We start from the raw sequence: 22464 nt of genomic DNA on the forward strand, positions 1-22464 counted from the left end.
ATGCCTGCAAATATAATTTGATGAGATTTTCCATGACAGATTTTTTTTTTACCTTGTGTTATTAAACACATCAGGGTTTTCAGATGAATGTTCACAATGAGGCTTTCCTCGAGTTGCAAAGTAATTAAAAAAAAAAACCTCAAGGAAATCTAATTAAAACCAAGACAAGTTAATTACACTACAACCAAGACAATTTAATTATGTAAAATGCCACAGATCAGAAGTGTTTATAGAAGTGAACTTTCTGTGAGTAGTCAATGATGTTATCATTGAAGTTTCCTAAAATACAGCTAGAAAACTTCATAACAGCTCAGTCATGATACACATTTTGTTCAATAAAATGTAGCTCAAATGTGAGAAAAGACTTGCATATTTGTAAAAAACTTATTTCCTCTCTAGGAAGAAAACTTTCTACTGACTCAAACACTGCTCAACATTATAAGTAGTACCTCTTTCTGAAAATACGTTATTGTTTAGAAGTTTACATATAATAAGCATCTCAACTCACCACCCAAGAAAACCCTAATGACTGCTTGTACCACTGTCTGTTATTTCAGTGCAACAGCAGGCATAGAATTCTTTGAGGTATATAGTCCCCTCTTATATATAAAGATGTTTCTAATTAGAAGCATATGGCAGCACTACACAAAGATTTAGGATTGTGATGCCCCAAATGTGTTCTTGTAAACATCTGATGTGAGAGTAGCTTAAAATCGAATCAGTGAGACTACATTTGGATACAAATACATCAGGTTTTCAAAATCAGGTTGTAACCTATGAAAAATATTTTCAGTTGAAACTACTGAAAAATCTCAGGCAAGCAGAAAGTACACAGAAAGATAAATAACTTTAAAATAAAATATATAAAATTTTACCGTGCTCAGGATCATTAACAATCATAAATGATCAGGACCTGAAGTTGCTTCTCATCTGAAAGATAAATTACTTGCCTCTTTCAGAGTTGCTGGAGTCTTAGTGGTTTTGAGTTGCATAATTTATGTAGGTGTCAAAATGTAAATTTAAACAACCTTTCTTAAGACAGATATCTTTGGAGGTAATTCCCAAACTTGTACACAAGTTTCTTCCTGATCCACATGCTGTCACATCTAGGAAAAAGGAAAGAATATAAACATAATAAAACTGCACTTAGTTATTGCTTTTCCACAAATGCAAAATGTAATCTGCTTTAAATATTAGGATTGCTTCTAGCTCTTGTTGGTATAAATTAAAAGGATACTGCCAGAGTGCAATTCTGAGCCAGGTCAGTGTTGTCTGGGCAACAGTTTTAGAGAGTGATTGAAACACTTTATGGGGATAAGGTGAGAAGGATCAGTCTGAAATATTGCAACAGTGTTGTCATTCTTGCCATTTTAACATGTCCAGTGCAGGTGGGCTTCATCTAATAAAGAATTCTTGGATGATACAGTGTGCAAGTCAAGCAGTGACTCATCATGTCTTATCTGAATCCAAACTCCTGTCTTCAACTGATGAAAATCTCTGGAAGCCTATTGCATTGAAAGAAGTCTTTCAATTTCCTTCAGGAAAGATGTAGCTCCAAACCTGGCTGAAATTTGATTTTGTTCTTCTATAAGAAAAGTATGGCTTATAATGAACTTTGACATCATTACATGCAAGGCACTATTAGTAATTTTTTTTTTAAGGTTTGAAATGACTTAAATTACGTAGTTCAGCCATTGATGAAAAAGAATGAGGGCTCTGATATTGCATAAAGATAAAAAAAATAAATCAGAAAATTGAGAAGAGCCCATTTTGTTAAATCCTAAGCACGGTTTTGCATGCCTCTCCCTACTCAGAGAAGTAGACTAGAGATGTAACATCAGAGAAACAAACTGAGGGTTGAAACTGGCCTTGGAGTCTCCTGAAAAACAGAGGAAAGCCTCCTGAAGCAGTCACTCATGCTCTGCTGTGGGGTCACCTTTGTAAGCCCTGGGGTTCCTGTACTGGTAGCTGTGGGAGTGGCAGAAGACAAGTAGAATCCTAATGCCTCACAACTTGTGGATGAAGGAAGGGATGAGTGGATGTCATGTGTGTGCTCTCAGGATAAAAAGAAAAATAAATTGTTTCCATCCATTGCCATCTAGAATGGACAGGAATAGTCTTCCTTCATCCCTTAAAGGAGACCCTTGAAGGAGGATCCAGATTGGGGTCCTTAAGTGTGTGCATTTCCTACACTAAGGAAAAATACGCCAACAACACATTTTTAGAAAATGAAACAGAATTTGTTGATAAGATATAACAGGCAGGATATGTTTGTGGCATTTTTTTACTCTCTTGACGTAAAACTGCAAGAATTTCAGAGAAGCTATAAAAGAAAGCCTAACAAATTTTTCCTACTGGAGTGACTGAAACATTCAGAGAAAAATTATAGGAAAATGACGGATATGAGAGTTTCCTTTAGTTAACTGACTTTAGCCAAAATAATGGTTATATTTTTTATCACAGTGCTTATTTGGAAAATATAACTGCTTTTTCATGTTTTATTGAAGCCCTGTCAGCTCAAATAGCACATCTTTGTTTCAAGAGATCCACTGAGAACACTTCACTATGGAACAATAACTTTTGGAAAGGTTTTATTGCATTAATAGCTGTGTCACAATTACCATAACAAGCAGCTACGTTTTTTATGATAGCTATAATAAATTATGAGCACTGAGGCAGGCAAACTGCTTCTCCTGTTCTGAGAGAAGCAGTTACCGTTTTTTGGGAAAGACTATCCAGCAAATATCTGCAAAATACAAGCTAAAATTGCTGTTTTATATAGTTCCCTGGTATTAAATTACTACCAAAAAGAACCCTCATCGAATGCCCAGTTTAGCTGTTGAATAGTATTCCAAATTTTAGTCTTTTGGCTGCTTCAGCCCTTTTCTAAGGGACCTTTGACTTCATCCCCAATCCTGAATTTTAAAAATTGTTTGGCTCTGAAAATTAATCTGCTAAAAAATGTGTCCAACTAGGTGCTTAGAAGCAGATATATCTAAATTTTTAAAGTTTAGGCCATGCACTTGTGTTATTACTGTGTAACTGCTGCACATACTGAAATAATGATGCGCATTAAACCACTAGCAAATATATTACATTAATAATTTAAATATTATTAAAATACCACAATGTATTGCTGCTATTCTTTCATAGGGTATTCTTGGAGGACAATGCAAAGCTATTAGATTCAGCATAAAACCCAAAAATGTTAATTTGAAAGCAAATATTTCTTCAGCTTCTCATTTTTCACTTACTACAAAGCATTTTCAATATAAATGGACTTTTTTGTTTGTTTGTTTGTACCTGAATTCTGAAAGTAATTAGGCTTTGTTTTTGCATTGGAGAGGAAGTGATATAAGCAACCATCTAGCATTAAAATCTTTCCCTTTATGTGGTATTATTTTGGTAGTTAAAACCCGGTATTAAAAATTATTTACATTGTGATGTACTTTCCTTTCCTGATGTGCTGTTGTAGCTTTATGACACTCAGCTAGGAATGATACTATATTTTGAGCCTTAAATAAAATCTTGGCTTCCTTTCTGAATTCTTTTGCACTCCAGGGTGCATTCTTTGGATGTATCATTTTGAGGTATTTTCTTTCAAATAACTTATTAAATTTGTGCTTGGTAAAGAAACTCCTAACATTAAGCTTTTTCTCAGCTTCAATTAGAATGCTTACGTGTGAGAAGAGGGAGCTCAATCTTTTTTAACCCTATGCTCTCTGGATTTTCATGTCACTATGATTAAACCAGCACCTTCTCTCTCTGTGCTTGTTCTCCTTGCTATACACTGGTAATCTGGCAGAATTTGATCATGAAACCCCCCCTATATACTAGCAGTTTCAAATTTTGAGTGGAGTCCAGATACTAAATCTACATCAGATCCTTGAGGCAAACTCTGGAGTTACTTAGTTGAATTTTGCACTGGTTTTACACAGTTTGACATTAAATGTCCTGTTTACCATGTAGCTGGAGCAAATAGCCAGACATACAGCTTTGTAGTTCCAAGCTTCCCATGACAGGACTCAACAAATAAATCTTCATGTGCTTTTCATCAGTTGCTAAATGTGCCATTAAATTTTCTCTAGAAAATAAAAAAGCAGATTAATGACAAAACAGCACTCTCAACATAACATTATGTAATTTTTAGGGGATGACACGACTTTAGGTTTCTTGAGCCTTGCTCGAGGCTTTGTGGTCCATACGAGCTCATTTTCTTATCCAGACATTCAAATTCAGGCATCCCTTTTCAAAGCCCTGAATTTTTTATTTGTTTTGAGAGTATGGAATTGTAAAAACCCCCTAAAAATAAATTTTACCAGGCCCAGACTTTGGCTAGCATCTTGTCCAAAGCTGTTCCCAAACCAATGGCCTTGCAGCTAATCAAAAATAGGTATGGTGAAAATTGTAGAATTGTATGTATTAGAGTAATTTTTACACTAATACTATCATGGAAACACTTGGACACTGAACAGGACTTCTCACTTCCCAAAATTGACATGGGTGTCTGTGGCTTTGGGTATGTCCTATAGAGAAGAATATTATTCATATGCACAAAGTTAATCATGTGGCTCTTTTGAAGAAGAAAATTAAAAGAAGGGACTTGAAACTACAGGAAATGGACTTAGTTCTTTTAAATCCTGCTCTTTCAACATGGCACAGATAGAAATTGGAAGCTTTCCCCCTCCTGGGTTAACAGCCAGTTACTTTTCTCCCCCCACCAGCCAGCATATTCAGAATAAATAAGATGTTGACACGAAAGAGCCGGTGGCTGAACTGAAGCAGCACTATAGAAAGCAACTGAAGTAAGATTTGTGTGAGAAAGCTCAGGGTTGTTTGCTGAATACAAGACTAGGAGAAGGTGTTCTGCAGCGTGTGATTGTGAACCTCAGTGTCTGTCCCAGATTTGCCTAGAGATATCAAGTTATTTCTTGCATTACCCTGCTCTGTTTGTCATCTTAGCATGGGCCATGTTACCACACCCTAAAGAGGATTTGCTTCTCTAACCACCACTAATCCATTTTGTCAGTGTTAGTTGGTAGCAGCACAATGTCTTGGCCAATTAACTTCTGTTTTGAGAGGGTAGGTGGAGAGTGTGAAATTCAACCCCAGTGTGGAATATGCTTCAAAGTGCAATGCATTAGAAAACTGATATCAAAAGACCAAACAGGTAGGGAGACAGAAAGAAATAAGCTAGGTGGATGACAGAGCTATCATTTCCTAATTTCCTAATCATCATTTCCTACTGCTCAGGAGACTGGGCTGGGTGTAGGAAGGGAAGAGACTGTAAAAGGACATTTTACAGTTTTGCATGCCGTGATTAAATAGTCAAACTAAGAACAACAGCAGTACCATGGGAATCTTTGTAAGACAAGGACGAGAATAAAGTATTGCTTAGAAGCACCAAGAGGTCTCACTAGAACTACTCTGGGTCTTCCTTTTCATTAGCAGTCAGGGAAGCACCAGAGCATTGTGCCTGAAAAGCTCAAAGAGAAAGAAGCCTCAAGAGTAACCTGTCCTATATTTTATTTTAGGATTTTTTCAGCAAATCTGATCCTTTTCTGGAGATTTTTCGGGTGAACGATGATGCAACCCAACAACTTGTTCACAGGACTGAGGTAAGGAATAGAGTTGAGTTTACTTTCCAAGGACACAGATGGGCTGTCAGGAGGCATAGGTTATGCTTCTCATGTCACAAAGGGAAGTGGTTTTAAATGCAGATGTGCAAACATCCACACTTAAAAACACTTCCTAGTGTTACACTCTAGTGTAATTATTAACTAATGGGTATCAGGTCTTGACTTATGCTCTTTACAGTAAAGGAAGATGAAGCCAAAGGTCCAAACATAATTAAACTGGCAGATACTCTGTTGGAAGGCCAGGAGATATAAATACTAGATTTAGCCAAAACCAGGCTACAGACTGTGTCATATTTTCCCATTAATACTATGTTGTTTCTTCCCCACCTTCTCCCAGGTTGCTGGTGCTAAAGGGACTGTAATCTGGGTGCTTTACATTTGTTTCTTACCACCCAGTGACATTACTTCTCCACGGTAATGAGTGGCACTGTCTTAAAAAATGGCATTTAGGTGTATAGGATGGAGCTGTGGCAGGTGTTAGGGGTAATAAACCTGTTATGGATTCCATAGAGCTTTCCTAGCAAGGCAAACAGTGTGCCTGTAAATTGATGTGCCCATCCCCATTGCCCAGTCCTGCATGTCTTCCATTGCTTCCAGTTCAGTTCTACAACCTTTTCGTGTGAATTATCTCCCACTGAGGCATGGCAGTGCTGGAACAATGTCTGTAGCATCATCTGTGGGTATGTATGGGTCCGTTTCCCACTCATGCTCCTTTTGGAGGCTTTCCAGAGGAGGAGTGTTTGAAACATGCTGGTTGCTCAAGGGCTCATACCTCATTCGATGGAGTTCTGAAAACTCCAGCTGAGCTCTGCTTTCTTCTCTTGCTGGTGAATATACTGTACTGAGAACTGTGGCTCTTGTTAGCGTTCTGCTGAGAGATGAAGAAATGTTAAGGGCTCTCTTTCTTCTTTTCACTTACAGGTTGTGATGAATAACTTAAATCCAGCATGGAAGACTTTTAAAGTGTCTGTAAATTCTCTGTGCAGTGGAGACCAGGATCGCAGGCTAAAGGTCAGAAATATTTCCTACTTTTTAAATAGTTTTACACATAGAAAACAAAAGTTAGTTGGTCTCTCTTTTTCAACTGTAGATTGCTATTTTGCACTTTCCACTTCTTTGATGGAAAAGATGATCAAACAGCTGCATTATGATTACCATAATCAAATTAAGGATGCAGAGAAGTGGTAATCCACTGTAATCAGTAGATTATGCTCTATATTTCTTACAGTAATCTCAAAAAATGATAGGCCTGTTTGTACCAATCAGTTGGATAATTTAAATCCAGCATCATTTAACTGGTGAAAGTACACTTAAGGGAAGAGGCAACCCTACCACAATTTTAACTACTATTTCCTCACTTCTATATCTGAAAACTGTCTATAAAAGAAACAGTGAAATATGAGATTTGTTATTGTACTTGAAGGATAGGATGGCCACAAAAAGACACATGCCATAGTAATGGAAGTGTTTCTAGTCAACAGAAAGACAGATAATTTGGAACCTGGAGCTTTGTGTAGAGAAAATATCATCTTCTTTTGACTAATTTGGCTTAAATCAAGGCTTTATCCAATTGTTTATATCTTTTGACCAGTTTTAAGGCTAATACTAAATTAAAAAACATCAAACAAAGAGCACTGGTTTCCAGTGTCTATTCAGAATCTTAGGCCTGATGAAAGGATATTGGACCCAAAAGTATGACTGGTTTTTTTTCTTACTATACCACATAGCTTAATAGAATTTTATTTTGTCCTTGCAAACATTTCTTCTTTCATCATTGTAGCTGCAAAACCCTGCAGAAGGGGTGCTGTCATTTTTCACTCGTTACTTACTGCAGGATGTACTATACAGATAGAAAAAATAAAATGCTGGTGTGGATATGCACGTTACAGATGTGTGGAAAGAGTTAAAAGCAGTCTTATGAATGCTTGGATTCACAAGCCCTGTTAATGTGGAACAACATAAAAATTTGAGGCAAGAGATGGATCAGATTTCTGCTACTGAAATGGAAAGCAGAATTAGCACAGCACTGCCTTCATCACATTGTGCATGTGGTCTTTAAATCACTTGGTGAGAAAACCTAGGAAGAGAAGCAAACAAAATATGAAGTCTAGAATGTGAGAACAAGTGACAAGTCCATAAGGGTAGAGGAATGAGGTTCCACAGGGAGAAAAATCCTCTTATCTTTGAAATTGAGATGAGAAGGTATAAGAAAGGCTCAGATTTCAGTGTGGGCAGAATAAGATGGGTCTGGGAATAAAGGTGGTATTTTGGGCTATGGGCAGAGACAGTAGTCAAAATTGTTTGCAGATGAACTGCCAAAAGACAGGCTGAAAAGAGGGAAGTGAAGAGGAATAAGAGTGGTCCCTTAGGACTGCCTGTAGAGAAGATGAAGGGAAAGTCAGTGAAAGAATGGCTGAAGAAGAAAACCAGAGCACGATGGATCTTATGAACCTACCGAGAAATATCAATACAGTCCTTTTTTCCCTCTTTTGGGGAGAATTTTTTGTGTTTTTCGTTTGTGTATGCAAATGTTTTTAGCCCTGCTTTAGAGATCTGAGTATTTGCTTGAGGCTACAGTTCAACCATCTGCAGAAAAGCTGGAAGTACTAAGATTTGCATCAGATCATTCATGAGTACAGGAATATTTTAAAACTAATTATGGCTGTAAAATAAGAAAAAGCTTGATACTTATTTCAAATTCAAGCCCTTTATAACCTTTGGTGGGTGTAAGATAAGACTGTTATGGTAGAGCAGCCACCCAAATCACTTGTATTTGAGAGATAGCACATAATACTTCTCAGATAATTACTTGCTTCTTTTCTATATGGTCTGTAACCTAGGAACTGGATGGCAGCTAGGACAGAAGAGTGAAAATGATAAGAATTAGAGAGATGAAGTGTCTGCGACTGGTATAGCACTGTATGAATGTTTATACTTTGATTTACTTTGATTGACTAAGAATTCCACTCTTTGCGTTACCTTATTTTGGAAAATTTGACTTCAGTTGCTTTGTTTCACTTCATAAAGGATATAGCAATATGTTACTGCTAAGAGTTGGAAGAGTTCCCTGTGCCTTATTTAACATGGGGGACGTTAGTGTATTCCAGCTGCCTTGCTGAGCACCAGCTTCTTGCCAAGATGGTTTGATCACTGTGAGCAGTAATTGCATAAGGCTGGGTAGTTTTGTGACTCTTCCTGCTGTTAGTTTTTTAATGTGCTCTGAAAGCATAATCTAAGTTAAGGCTTAAGGAGGCACCAGGAGGGGTCAGAGGGAGCCATCAGCTTGTGGAAATTCTTAACTGCAGACACCCTGCAACTGTACCTACCTTTACCTGTGTAGGCTATTTGGAAGCCTGAAGTCCTGGCCCTTCCTCTCTGCCACTGAATTCAAATGGGTACTGAGCTTAGTGCTCAGATTCTTGTTATGAGAAATGAGGATTAACATGGGAAAAGTACCCTAAAACAACTTACAGAAAGTCAGTCAACTTACAGGAAGTTTGCTCTTCGTAAGTCTTGTGCCCAAAGCAGTCTTTACACTGTCTGGGCATTTGAAACTTTCTGGTTTAAAGTGTCTAGAAAGATAAGAGGAGCAAGGTCACTAAAATCAAAGCAACCGATAGCTAGGTTCTGCCGAAAGTGTTTTGCTAGCATTCTTTATGAAGTCTGTTAATTTGAATTCCTTATGGACTTTTAAAGAAAAAACTAATTTTGCTTTATATATCTGTGATGCAGAGAATAATGAACATTTTATTCCTCTCAGGACACCTTGTAAAACTTCATTACAATTATTGCTGCTCTAGGTTTTATTATGAAAAGGATATATTAGATTTATGAACCTACTGAGCTTTTCTTCCCAGACACTGAAACCATCCAAGAAGTCTGATCACACTTCTGTGCCAATCACACCTTCTTTTAATGCTAACAGGACAGAAAATTAGTATATGCATTGAAGTGAACAAAATACCTCTTTGATCCCAAAGTAGTGCATTGCTTTTCTAATATGTAAGGATTTTCAAATCACAGCAGTAATCACTGACAAATCTGAGTGAGGATTGTACTCCTTTTGAGGGCAGGTTTTATCCTAGTCTGTTGTGCTGAAAGCCCTGTAAATTGTAAATCTTTGGCATTCAAATCTGGTTTCACCATGTGAGCTATGTTGCCATCAAAAGTTTATCTGAAATACAAGATTGTATTGTGGCTACTTTCTGGTAGGGATCTTCTACTGCCTACCCATTCTAATAGTTGCTGGGTTCTTTTTCTCGAGAAGTCCTGGTAATGCATACAGAAAAATAATCTCTTTTTGTTTTGGTATATGTTTTTTGTTTACTTGGGAAATAAACGCCTAACAAGGCGCTTGTTAGGCAAAGGTTAAACAGGGCATATGACATATAATAATTCTATCTCCTGCTAAGGGGGTATGGAGAACCTCCCCAAAAGAAGTTCTGTTCATAAGGAAAAGTAGGAACTGAGGCAAAAAAAAAAAGCTGGAATTAAAATGTAGCTGAGGTGAACTGATAAGCTGCTAGGAGAGTGGGAAGCGTATGTCATATCTGTACAGAAAGGCCTTTCCATCTTCCACCTACATAAGGGAAATTTTCAAAAGAAGCATGTCCATTACGTATTTTTCTACCTTTCAAAAATCTGTATGCTGCAACTATATCATTGCTGTCTGTTTATTGCTTCATCCCTGCATGACCCAGGTGACAGGTTATGATCCCGATGACATTGGTGCATGGGCAGTTGTGAGTGGGACACGCAGCCATGGGTACAAGAGCAGGGCTGTTCCACACACCATGTTGTGAGGCCTCTGTGTGTGTGTGTGAACGGCTCTTTGCAGCCTGCAGCCCCCAGACAGTACTGTTCCTTTCTTTTGGGAACCATGAGAAGGTTGCCCCTTCCTGTGCACTTCTAATGAGGTTAAAATGTGGTTCTGTCATTCTTCTCTGTTTTCTTTTATGTTCAGTTGACTCCCTTGGCTCTGTCCATCTGATCTGTTGGGAGTATCTGTGTTTTAGCACAGGAATTGTTTGGGTTTCTGCTGAGGACTCTATTTCCATATGATTGTAAGCCCCAGTGTACCTGTGATGCTCTTAGTCCTAGCAAGGTGCACTCAGGACTTTAAAGATCATTTTCAATTTATTTCCATACTAAGATCTTGATAAATAGGTCCCTTTCCAATGTGAATTTCCACAGACCGTGAATTTTCTACATTTTTTGGGTAGGTCATTGTTAACAAGGTCTTCTTGAGAGACCTACACTTTGCTTAAATTAGTAATCTATGCAGTGCTACTTCTGCCTTGTTGATACTATTGCATAATGTGAACCTCATTACAATATTAATAGAAGAAGCTCCACAGCTTACAAGAAAGATCTTGACATTTTTCTGCATGTAAATATATAATCACTTTCTTTTAATTTTATTATATAAAATCATTACATGAGAATTTGTTATTAATATAATAATCTCTTCCCCAGTGTCTGTTATGGCATTTTTGGGGGTGGAATGTTGGGTCTTCTTCAGACAGTTGTAACCTTCTGTTTCCTTCTGGTTTCTTAAAAGCGTTGACTCTTTCATGCAAAATGATGGATTATAAGGGAAAGAAATTGCTTCTTATAGATTATCTGCTCCATTCTGAGTTAAGGAAAAGCAAATAGCAGTGGCTATTTTGATATTCCCTGAGTTATTTCTGCTGTGTTCTCTAGATCAATAAGTTTTCAGTGACCTTTAATACTTGATTACAGCTCTGCTTATACAGGTATATTATAAACTGTAATCCTTCAATAAACCCTCAGTATCTCTGAAAGCCACTAGTGAAAGTAATTGAGCAGAACCCGTGAAGAAGACCAAGTAAAGCTTAAAATACAAGGAATAATATAGTCAGACAAATGCATTAGCGCTTTTATTGTTTAGTTGTCAGAGTGTTTGAAGCACTAGTATGGAAAATACAGTTTGTGGTCAACAGCAATAATTTCTGCAGAATTTTAAAAAGCACGTGGCTTAAAAGGCAATTCAAGCAGTGTCAAATGATGATTAGAAAGGCATGAACTGAAGGATTTTATACTGTTCCATAAGAGAAGGCTCATTTATTTTTGCTGTTTTCTTTGGGCTTTTAATTCTATGTAGAAAGAGACTGGCACCAAGAACAAATTACAGCACGGGCGAGACTTGCTGGTTATTTACTTGATTGGGTGATTTCAGTCATACTTGATTAACTAAGCAGTTCTACATTTTCACTTCAATTTACTCACCGAATTAATGCCAGTGGAGCCAATCATTCTCTGCTTGTTTAGTGTGGTGTTGTTGAAGAGGTATTTGCATATTGAGTCCTTGTAGAAAATGTTCAAAACTAAGAAAGGGGACCTCAACCTTTACATGCCTTTAGTATGAATCAAAAGATACTTTCCAAATTCTTTTTCAGTAAGTTGTTTCCTTTTCATTAGGTCAAAGCATTTTCCTGGAATCTGTAGAATAATTGCCTCATTCTTGGAGAATACTGCTCTTTCATTATAGTCTGAATAATATTTATTTTTTAGCCACTTCAAAGACGTTATCATGTTGTGAATTTTCAGCAAAGTTCTTCTAGAGCTAACTGTGCAGCTGATAATTTTGGATAATAAAAAGTTCCTTCTTGGTGCTGGAAAGAAAAAAAAGACAGGCTTGAATATTAGGATGAGCTGTGTATTTAATGAGCTACAAGAAATATTTGTTTAAGTGCATACTGCTTCATGAGCATAGAAGTTTCCATACAGTCTTCAGAGAGAATGATGCATTTTGAGGATTATTATAAAATTAAACAATTTACTCTGAAAGGCAGTGTCTGAGACCTTCTTTCATAAATACCAACAAACCTTCATTTCAAGTAATTGTTTCTTTTCCTTTTTCTTTCATATTCTCCTTGCTTCCTCTACATGAGAGAGAGAGAAGTGCAACCACAGGCGCTACAATGATTACTAAAAACTTCAGGTGCCTATTTCATAAGGTTTACAGTGACTGTGGGGAATTTGCTGCAACCACTCACCCTGTTATCTGTTTGGGTTAATCTGTAATTTAGCAATTGGCTTATGATACGAGTGCCTTCTGAATTTACTAATTGCAGCAGTGTGTATGGAACCCTGGTTTGTCTGAGTGTGTCAAGGACTGATCTGATCAATCTTCATAAACTCCATGCAGGTGGAGTGTAAGATTTAAGATGACCCTTAAAACGAAACAAATTAACTCTGTGTGTGTGTGTGATCTCAGCTTACAGATTCCTTTTTTTTTTCTCTTGCCATTCCTTAGTTGTATTCTTGATAAAGCAGCTGAAGATGCTGAGGAAGAAAATGCCATGTTGCAGTCAAGATTTAGGATAGAGAAATAGACTCAAGAAATGAGCTTGATCCCATATCTGTTGGAGTCAAGTGAACTCATTCCATTGACTTTAATAGCCACTAGTTTGTTCTCCATTATGGGAATTGCTGGATATATAGCAAAATTATTTTCAGATTAATTAATCTAGATTTGGGTTAATTAATGTTTGTGAAGTGCTTTGAAGTTTAAAGTTGAAGTGCTTTGAAGTTGAGCTCTCTAAATAACAAGTGTTGTCACAATAAGTAAGGGTCCCAGTGAATTGCACAAGGAGAGATCATCTGATACACTGTGGTTAAAAAGAAAAAAAGGTTACATTCACATCTCCAAGGACACTGGATGCTGGAAAAGGTGGCAGAAGCTGATAGAAGGCTGAAGAGCTGGTATATTTAAATAAAATGGGCAGGGCAGTGAGGGACAGGAGTCTTTCTCCCAACCATTGGATGACTCTGACAGACCAAATTTCAGAGTTTTCCCTGTAAAAAGAGATTTTTGCTTCCCGTTCCTTACCAGAACCCTCAGTTCCATGACCTTTTGGGTAGAAATGAAATTTCCCCCTGACATTGCAAGGAGAATTCATAGTCTGAAACAAGGGCAGAGGGGGCAACAAACAGAAATATTTTGTGCGAATATGTTTGTCTGGGTTAGGGGATCTGAGGAGTGTTTTACTTGTTTTTCTTTTGCAAATAAGAGGATTGATTACCTCCAAATAATTTGTACATTGCATTTCTTGTGAGCTTCCTTCAAATTGCTTACTGCCTCCATGCTTCCATTCCAAGACAAATAAATACAGACTTCTACAGCTTTGTTATGCAAGTCATCAGTATGAAAAATGTTTTTAAGGGCTCTTTCTCATTATCTTTGAAACTGAGTTTTAATCCCCTGAAATGAAGCAGAGGCTCCTATAAGTGCTGCTGTCTGAAATCCAAATCAGAGGTCTGGTTCCTTCACAGGGGAATAGCTGATGGAGCACTAAATCCCATCCCTGGGACCATTTAAAATGAAACAAAGCACAGCCCTGGTAATGAGGATCATTCCATACTGGAGGGTGGGCATGTGGGATGCCTATTAATTAAATGACCTCTACATTGTTCCCAATTTTCATATCTCTGTGTTGATAGTGCACTGAACATCCTTACAGACCCCAGAATTAGCTCAGAGCTGCTTATTTTGTAAGTTTAGAAACAAGTGCTACCATTTTGAACTAAAATAATAGAATGAAGCTCTGTTTTTGCTAAAACAGATCAGGATTAGGCTTAGCTGTAACCTTGTAAAGCAGTTGAATGCTGTAGTGAGAGAATTTTAAGTCTTGTGTATCTTAAAGAAAATCCATCATTTTCGTGCCTTTGTGTTTACAGGACATTTTACTGTGTGACTTACAGCATCCCATGATATTAAAAATGGAAGTCTAACCAATTTTTCATATTCTTTTTTTCATTTCTTTCTGTTGAGATTGGAAAAAATAGGGAAGGCAATTTTTAGACAATCTCATTTCAGTCTCATAAAAAGTAGCAAAGCCTCGCATTGGCTGACATATAATCAACTTACAAAGGTCTTTGGTTTCTTTTCAGATGTATTTTTTACTGTGTAAATTGAAAATTAGACACTCACAGAAATTATTTCTTTGTTGTTAAATCTTGTAAGAAATGTAGTCGTTGCTATGAACTGCATACTTCAAACGAGAAGATTACCTTAAAATTCTACTTATAAGTTGTATTTGATAGTTTATGTGCTAACATTCTGCCATGAGAAAATGGCTACATGGTGCAGATAACAAAATATGTGTATTTTAAATTGTACTCTCAGAGAACCTAGCAGAGTCAAATTTTAGGCAAAATAATACATTTGTTTTTTAAAAAAAAATTAGAAGTAGTATCTTCAGGGGCCTAATTATAAGTTGTTCTGATATTCAAAACATCACTAGGGCAGAAATAAGTATTAAGTGTGTCTAAATGCAAATATTTTAGAAGATGTCTTATTACACAGTGATCACTTGAAAAGTGTGAACTTAGTCTTACACTATAAATGTGTTTAGCTCTTCTGTACCCAGGGATCTCATCTAACTCGCATTCTCTTAAAATTTAGATCTGCATTTTTAGTTTACCAAAAACATGTTTTCTCCCAGCTAGATGTTATACACATCTTGTAATATGTTCATTATGTAAGTACACATGTATAATGTATATGCACCTTACATAATTAGTAATGTTTTGCAATAAAAAATGCTTTATCTTCCTTACCAAATCTAAATTATTTACCCTAAGTTAAGCATGGTTGTCATGTATGCTGGTTTTCACTATGATTTTGAAATTGCTCAATGGCAGTGCTCTACAGGATTCCATGAAAAAAAAAAAAACACCCTCCTTGTGGTAATACTAGAAGAAGCCAAGGCTCTTGGGATCAGAGACTTCAATGTGTTTATGGGTAGTTGTTGTTGTGTTTATGTGTTACAGCTGCTAAAGCATGCCAGGGAAGCTTTGCCACAGTGTTTGCTACCACCAGCGCAGAGCTTTGAGCAGGATTTGATGTTTAAATAAAGTTCCTTTGAGACACTTTCATCCCAGTACCCCTTAGACAAAGAGAAATCCGGAGCTGCTTGTTCACTGGAGACAGTGGAGTTATTTTAATGGCCTGCTCACCAGGAGCAATGCCATGGCTGTGTTCTTCAGGAAGCCTGGGAGGATGCTGTTCCCTTGGCCCCTCATCTGCTGAGTTGCCACTGTGTCAGGCCCAGCTCTTGTGCTCTTCAGGGCCCCTCATTGACCAGCCAGCTGAGGTGCAGCAATCCTTTCCCCTTTCCGTTTAGCTGTTTCCACCATGCTATTCATAGAAGTTTTGCCCAACAGAATTGTTCAAAGCTTGGTGTATTTAGCTCATTGGTGCCACAGAACACCTCAAAGGATGTGCAAGCTGTTTTGAGCGTAAGACTTTGTGACCATAGAGATGTTTGGTGTCCCGAGTGTGACAGCCACTCTATCTGCTTTGCCTGAGATTACCAAAGTGACAGTGTTTCCTCTCACAAACATACTAATCCTTCCTCTCCTGAAAAGCACATTAATTGCTCATATATCCTTGAGTGGAAGGGAAGGTGAGTAATGTTAGAAGTTATTCCTCAGTATTATAAATACAGACTGTCGAGTCTTCTAGTCTGCTTTTAGAAGAGGTGATATAAAAGGCTATGGCTGGCCTGCCCTCTACACTCCAAATTGCCTTGGTCTGAAGTTACAATATAGGAACAGCAACAGCATCAGCAGTTGATCTCTTAGGCAGCTCAAGATATCAAATGCCTAAGGTTTATTTAGATCTACTAATCACCTCTTACATTGTTGACCATTACATTACTAGCCTAGTGTTCCTACTGAGTCACGTTATTGATTTTATTTCTGAGAAATTCCAGGATTTGCTGATAGCAGATGTTTTTCTATGGTAGGAAAAGATAAAGAGGTAACACTGAAGTCATGAATGACTTGGGGGAAATGATGAGGGAATGGTTTGGTTATTTGTCCTCAGGGCACATGAACATGAAAATCACTATGACCAGGCACAAAGGAAGTTCTCTTTTTATACAACACAATTCAGTGATGGGATAGGGATATAGGCCAGTATCTGTCAATATGCTAAAAATTTGAGAAGACAAATTCATGAGTGGTTACTGCATTCTGGCTGGCTTTTAACAGCATCTATTAGATGCTCTTTCCAGCTTCTCAAGCTGTTCACTGCCAGTAACAGTGAAAATGTGGTGAAGTAAAGAGTAATATTCCTTTCTCTAGGTGTTCACTAGCATCTGACAGAAAGATGATACTGGTACGATGTACCTTTATTATTTTCTTATGATGAATGCTTGGAGCTTTCAAAATGAAAATTAAGCTTCATTTTCCACTGATTTTCATTGGAGAAACCTTTAAATGGTTAGGGCTTCATTATCTGAAAAACTGCGTATTCATAGCAAGGTGATGTGCATACTGCTAGTAGGTCATACTGCAAGAGGCTGCTTTTTTTTTTCTGTTCCAGTAAAATTTTATGAAAAGGTAAATGGATTATTTAGGGCTGAAGTGTGTCTCCATGTTTGCTGTGTATAAACACATAGATAAGCCAGGAAAGCCGATCTAGTCCTTTACTATTTGTTGGCAGCAGCAGTAGAGCATAGAGAATTCTGTGTATGCCTTCAAATACTCATCCTGATTCAAATCCTGATCCTGGTTACACATGCACAGCCCTCTGCTGCCTTCCTTTCTTGTACATATCAGCTTATACATTTTTCATAAAAATACTGCCCTTCAACGAAATCCCTGTTTGATATCAGCTACTTCTGTTTTTTTAATGAATCCATTTCTAGTTGCAAGCAAAACATCTGAGAGTCTGGTGACTAATGTCTGGAAAGGCAGGTTTATTTTTACAGGCTAATTGAGAAGTAGGCTACTCACATTAGGGAGACACAATTGTTCTCTCAGACAGACAACAGTGTTTCAGACCCTTGCACTTCGAAATATTGGAAGAAACGCTTTATTAGAGTTGTGCCAGAAATGAGCCCTCGGTTTTTGACCAGGATAAAATATAGGAGTTAAAAACCTGCCAATTTTCAAATTTCAAGAGTATTTTCTTCATAATGCTACAAGTATTATTCAAGAATAAAATGGAACTGGGAGGGGAGTTTTGTGTGAACATTGCTTCACATTGATGATAAATGTTATTTATAAATGAGTTATGTTGATCCAAGCAGTGCTGAAAGTTATCACCTACATGTTTCATGATACTGCCACTGAGAAAGAAAGGTGAAAGGACACAACCACATTACCTGACACAGATACCTGTGGGGAAGGTGTGTCCTTCCTCCCTAGGTGTGTGCTCCCCACCAGTTTGAGCTGTCTGAGAAGAGTCAGGATTTGGCCATGGAGGCCTTCACCTTGTGGTTGTCTTGGGCATGATAACAAAGCCTATATGCCTTCCAACTTCCTCCTGAGTGTGGGATCCCTGTGCTACAGCTCATACCTCCTCCATCCCTTGGCCCTCTCCTGAGAGCCTTGGATGTCCCATCTCTGACACTTGGCAGAGGTAGGCTGAGGTGGGGAAAGCAGAAGTGTGGTTTGGCTCCAGCCATTCCCCATGCCATTCTGGGTATGAGGAATTTGGACAGATTAAATCTTACCAAGCCCTGGGGAGGACAGAGGTGAAGCAGACTGGGAAGCAGAAGGTGCCACATGCAGTTAGAACTGAGGCTGTGGGAAGGATCAGTCCCCAGTACCCAGTATGTGGACATTTGAAACTGAGTCTGCTGCAGTGTCATGTCCTGCCCCTGAACCTTGTCTTGTGCTTCACTGAGGCTGTGTTAGGAGTGTGAGATAATGGCATTCTTCATCAGAATGCAGTGTGTATTTCTCCAAGCAGACTTATGAATATGCAAAACTTGCACAAAATAATTAAAAATCACTAACTCATACTCATAATCATCTCATACACATTTTAAAATTTAGAATTGTGATTTTAGTAGCCTAAATTTGTTTGTTCGCAGCTCTTGAACTCTTAATCTCCTTAAGAGCTTTAAATCCTCTACACTACATAGCTTTAAGGTGACCCGCAAAAGTAAAATCCAGGATCCTGGTAATGTGATGTTTGCTGCATGCTCTCCCAGTCTGACTTGCTCCCATTTTCCTGGCTGTTCAGAGCATTAAGCATGTACTCGTAAAGTTGTTGACATTTGAGTTCTTTCCTTCGATCTTTAATGATACAGAAGTAAGAGGCTGATCTGTCTTCTATACAGCTTCTTGTGCTGATTCCTCTGGCTGTTAATTTCTTTCATTCCTACAGAAGGCAGACCTTCATTCTGATCACCACTTTGTCATTGTCACTGCCCTGTGCCCAGGGACAGGCTTGCCACCAAATTTAAGATCAAGATTAGTTGCAGGTTGGATATTTAGAGGAGCTTAGGATGCAAAAGTGAAGTTTGGGGAAAAGAAATAAGCCAAAGAAGGACTCTCATTCGTCAGTCTTATATAGACGAATGTCTTATAACATTCCTTTATAGGCAAAAAGCTGAGGATTTTTGTAAAGCCAAGTGTTTTCTCTACAGGAAATTCTACTTTTAAGCTCTCCTTCATCTTAAAAAGCATGCAGAGGTTTGTCTGTGATTTCTCTTAGGTTTGGTTAGAGTGGTTTTGTTTGTTGGGGGGGGGGGTTGTTTTTGTTTTGGTTTGGGGTTTGTTTGTTTGTTTCATTGAATTTTTTGATATTTCTGTTTCAAAGGGTACAGCATTAGCAGGGGCTGGTACTGGAGTCATTTGTACTTCTGGTATTTTGGCTGTAGGATGTATGTCCCCCAATTGCAGGGATGCAGGGATTCTTCACAACCCCAAACACTGCAGATTCCAGTGAATTCTGCAAAATGTAGGCATATTTTTCATACTGAAAGCTTCCCTTATTTGTTAGCCAGGACTAAGAAAAATGAAAAGATGCACTTTTGGTAAGCACTATTCCATAAATTGTTGCCAGGAAAGACCTCCTTCCTTTACCTTCCTTATTCATCTGCCCATCAATTTATGCTCCCCTTAGGATATCCATTGCCTCAATATCTCAATATTGCACAAGTTTTGCTTGTCAAAAACAATTAGAATTACTGATAATTTTTCAAAAATACTGCCCTGCATCTTTGAGGCACCACAAGACCCAGTGGTGCCAGGATCCTTTTGTGACTTGTAGATGCATGTGCTTCCACTTACTATCATGGAAGAAGATAGGCATCTGTGCAAGTTTGCAATGAGAATCCTACCACAGGAATCCCACAAGAGCACTTAGTGAATAGTCTGTTTATGCTCACATAATGCTGTGCTGAAGGAAAACCTCAGGATAATGGCAGATTTTTCACCCAACCTTTTTTGAGATCTCTTTTTCACCCATCCCTCTGTTTATATTGTCTTAATGCTGGAGATACTTCCTGCAAATATAAATACAAAAGGCTAAAGTTGATCAAGATTTCCATCTCAGTTTTTTTCCCCTGAAACATGCTGCTTGGTTCCCATAAAACAATTTGAATCTATCTCAGTTTTAGCATTCTATTAATCAAAAGAAGTGCTCCCCAAACTAAATGTCTTTATTTGTTGCTACTCAAAACAGCATTTCTTAGATAAATTTTCTTCTCTTACTTTAAATTTTAAAACTGGAATTAAAGCCCATTACTCTTTTTTTTTTTTTTAATTATTATCTGTTTTTTATTGATTGATTTTATTCATTTGGATCAAACAGAGCCATTTGCTGAAATATATTTTGCAACCTCCAGTTCAAAGTAGCACTTTGCACAATTCTGTTCCACTTCCAGGAAACTGGATAGTGGTGAGCTTAGGGTGACATTCCTGGGGAACAGGCAGTATGAATTCAGCATCTTGGTTGTTCAGGCACTTGATCCAAGCCCCCTCACGGGTTTGCTGAAAACCATATTTTGGAAGAATACATTTCATGAAAGTAAGATCTGCACCTCCAAGCTGTCATGTATGAAAAGGTCATGTATGTTGATTAGTCATTTTAATTTTCTGCCTGGTATAGTTTGTAAATGATGTATCTTGATTATAATCTGGGAATCTTAAATAACCTTGTAAATTTGGAATATTAGTCAAGATGTTACACAGTCATTGGCTTTGTAAAATACTGTTTTCATCTAGAGGAGAGTGTTACTAAAATGAATGTTACAGCACTACAAGGAGCAACTGTATGTTCCATTTACCTTCTTACCTTGCAACAGAGAAATATTTCGGCATGAATGATTTTATTCAATAAACACGAACAGACTGGTATATTGAAATTAATTGTGCTTGGAGTTTATAAAAAGGATTACTTACAAAAATAGATCACTTCTTTTATACTCTTTTACACTTTAATTTTGTAAAGGCTAAACAAGCTTCCTAAAGCCTCTCCTTGAAAATCAATTTTTCATGTGACATTGCCATGCTAATCATAATTCCTTAGTGTCTTTTCCTGTCCTGAGTGATTCTATCTATAAAAAAGATGTAGGCGTTGCCGGAAAAAAACCCAAAACAACAAACTATCAACTTATTTTCCTTGTTTCCTCTTTGCCCCAATTAAAACACATGCTTTTAATTTAAATGGTCATGATCTTTCTTTCATAAGCTTTCTTTGTATCTTATGACCAATGTCCAGGGTGTTGCAATTAATGAAAAGTTGTTCTCATTGACCATGAGATGATAGACCATTGATGCTAACCTTAAGCATCTTGGAGATTGACATTTGTTTCAGAACTCGGGTATTTATGATTAAGCCTTGATTTTGGGCTTTTTAAAATAGAAAATGTGGAAAGTACTCTCACTCTGAACACAGCACTCAAGCAGCAGGCAGTATCCTTGCTCATACTTTCAAGTTATTTTCTGCTAAACCATAATTATTTTACAGCTTTATTTTTGATTTTGTAGTGCTTTTTAGCCCACCTTTTCCTCTGCTCTCCCATACTTAACTCATGGAGACAGAAACAGAGACATTTCAGCGAGACTCCCTTTTTCAAGTTTGTTTTTTTTATGAGAGATGATGTGAATCTTCTTTTCCTTGTGCATTTCCATTGTTTCATAGTGATTTCCTAAAGGGGGTTATTGTTTCATACATTTCTCAGTTTTTGACAATGGTTATCATATCTCAGGTAACGAAAGACAAGTGAAGTTTGATCTGTCAAGAAATACTTGATTTTAATATCTGTATCTCACCTTATTCCTACATTACCTTGAATTATCTATCAAACCTACTTTAAAGCAAATACATCTCTGAGCGTCACTTTTTTTGCTGTTTTATTTTTTTCTCTCCACTGATAACTGAAGAAGGACAATCACATTTCCAAAAAGGATAATATATTGTAATATTCAGGAATGGTACCTTAACTTTTTTCCATCCATTTCTGTTTCAGTTCTGACATCATGGTTAGCCAATGTGATATTTTCACTCCTAAAGCATATTTTTCCTCAAGATCTTATTAGCATTTCATATACTTCCAAATCCCCTTCAGAATTCCTTAGATATTTTTCCTACGGTATTAATAGCATGAATAAAGCATATGAGTGTAGTTACTTAAACCATGGAAAGGGTTTCTGAGCTGGGATAAAATTGCAGGTGTTCTTCAGGCCTGGGTTTGTGTTGAGTCTTTGGATAATAGGCCTCCTTAAATCTCCCCTGGAAAAATGAGAGTAATTATGTCGTCTTCTGCTGCTGTTTTGGATCTAGATACTCATAGATGGATACAAAACTGTAGAATAATTTAGCCTGGAAGGGACCTTAATATTTTGAATTCAAAAGATCTTTTTAACAGTATTTCTCTTAGATGAATATGTAGAACTAGAGAATAAATATGAAAGAAGTTTTTAGCTTCAGGCCTTGTCCCTAAACTGGAAGTAAACTGAAACCGTGTGACGTTAAGCCTGATTCAAGTGCTTTTAACTGAAATTCACTGGGGATTTTTGGCTGAGATTTTTAAAAAGTACCAATTATTTTTAT

At 37.4% G+C, this 22464-nt stretch overlaps 1 protein-coding gene across 7 annotated transcripts in view; it reads left to right on the forward strand.

The window, feature by feature from the left end:
• Window positions 1–22464, forward strand: part of CPNE4 (copine 4) — a 271348-nt gene that overhangs the window by 178758 nt on the left and 70126 nt on the right. For all 7 annotated transcript variants that reach the window (XM_066193444.1, XM_066193417.1, XM_066193426.1 and 4 more), the window contains 2 exons: window positions 5535–5618; window positions 6561–6650. In XM_066193444.1, the coding sequence (XP_066049541.1) occupies window positions 5535–5618; window positions 6561–6650 (174 nt within the window). The remainder of the gene's footprint in view (window positions 1–5534; window positions 5619–6560; window positions 6651–22464) is intronic.

This window comes from Chamaea fasciata, unplaced genomic scaffold (assembly GCF_029207755.1).
Source record: "Chamaea fasciata isolate MVZ Bird 193981 ecotype frontalis unplaced genomic scaffold, bChaFas1.0.hap1 SCAF_1, whole genome shotgun sequence".
In the NCBI taxonomy this organism is placed as follows: Eukaryota; Metazoa; Chordata; class Aves; order Passeriformes; family Sylviidae; genus Chamaea; species Chamaea fasciata.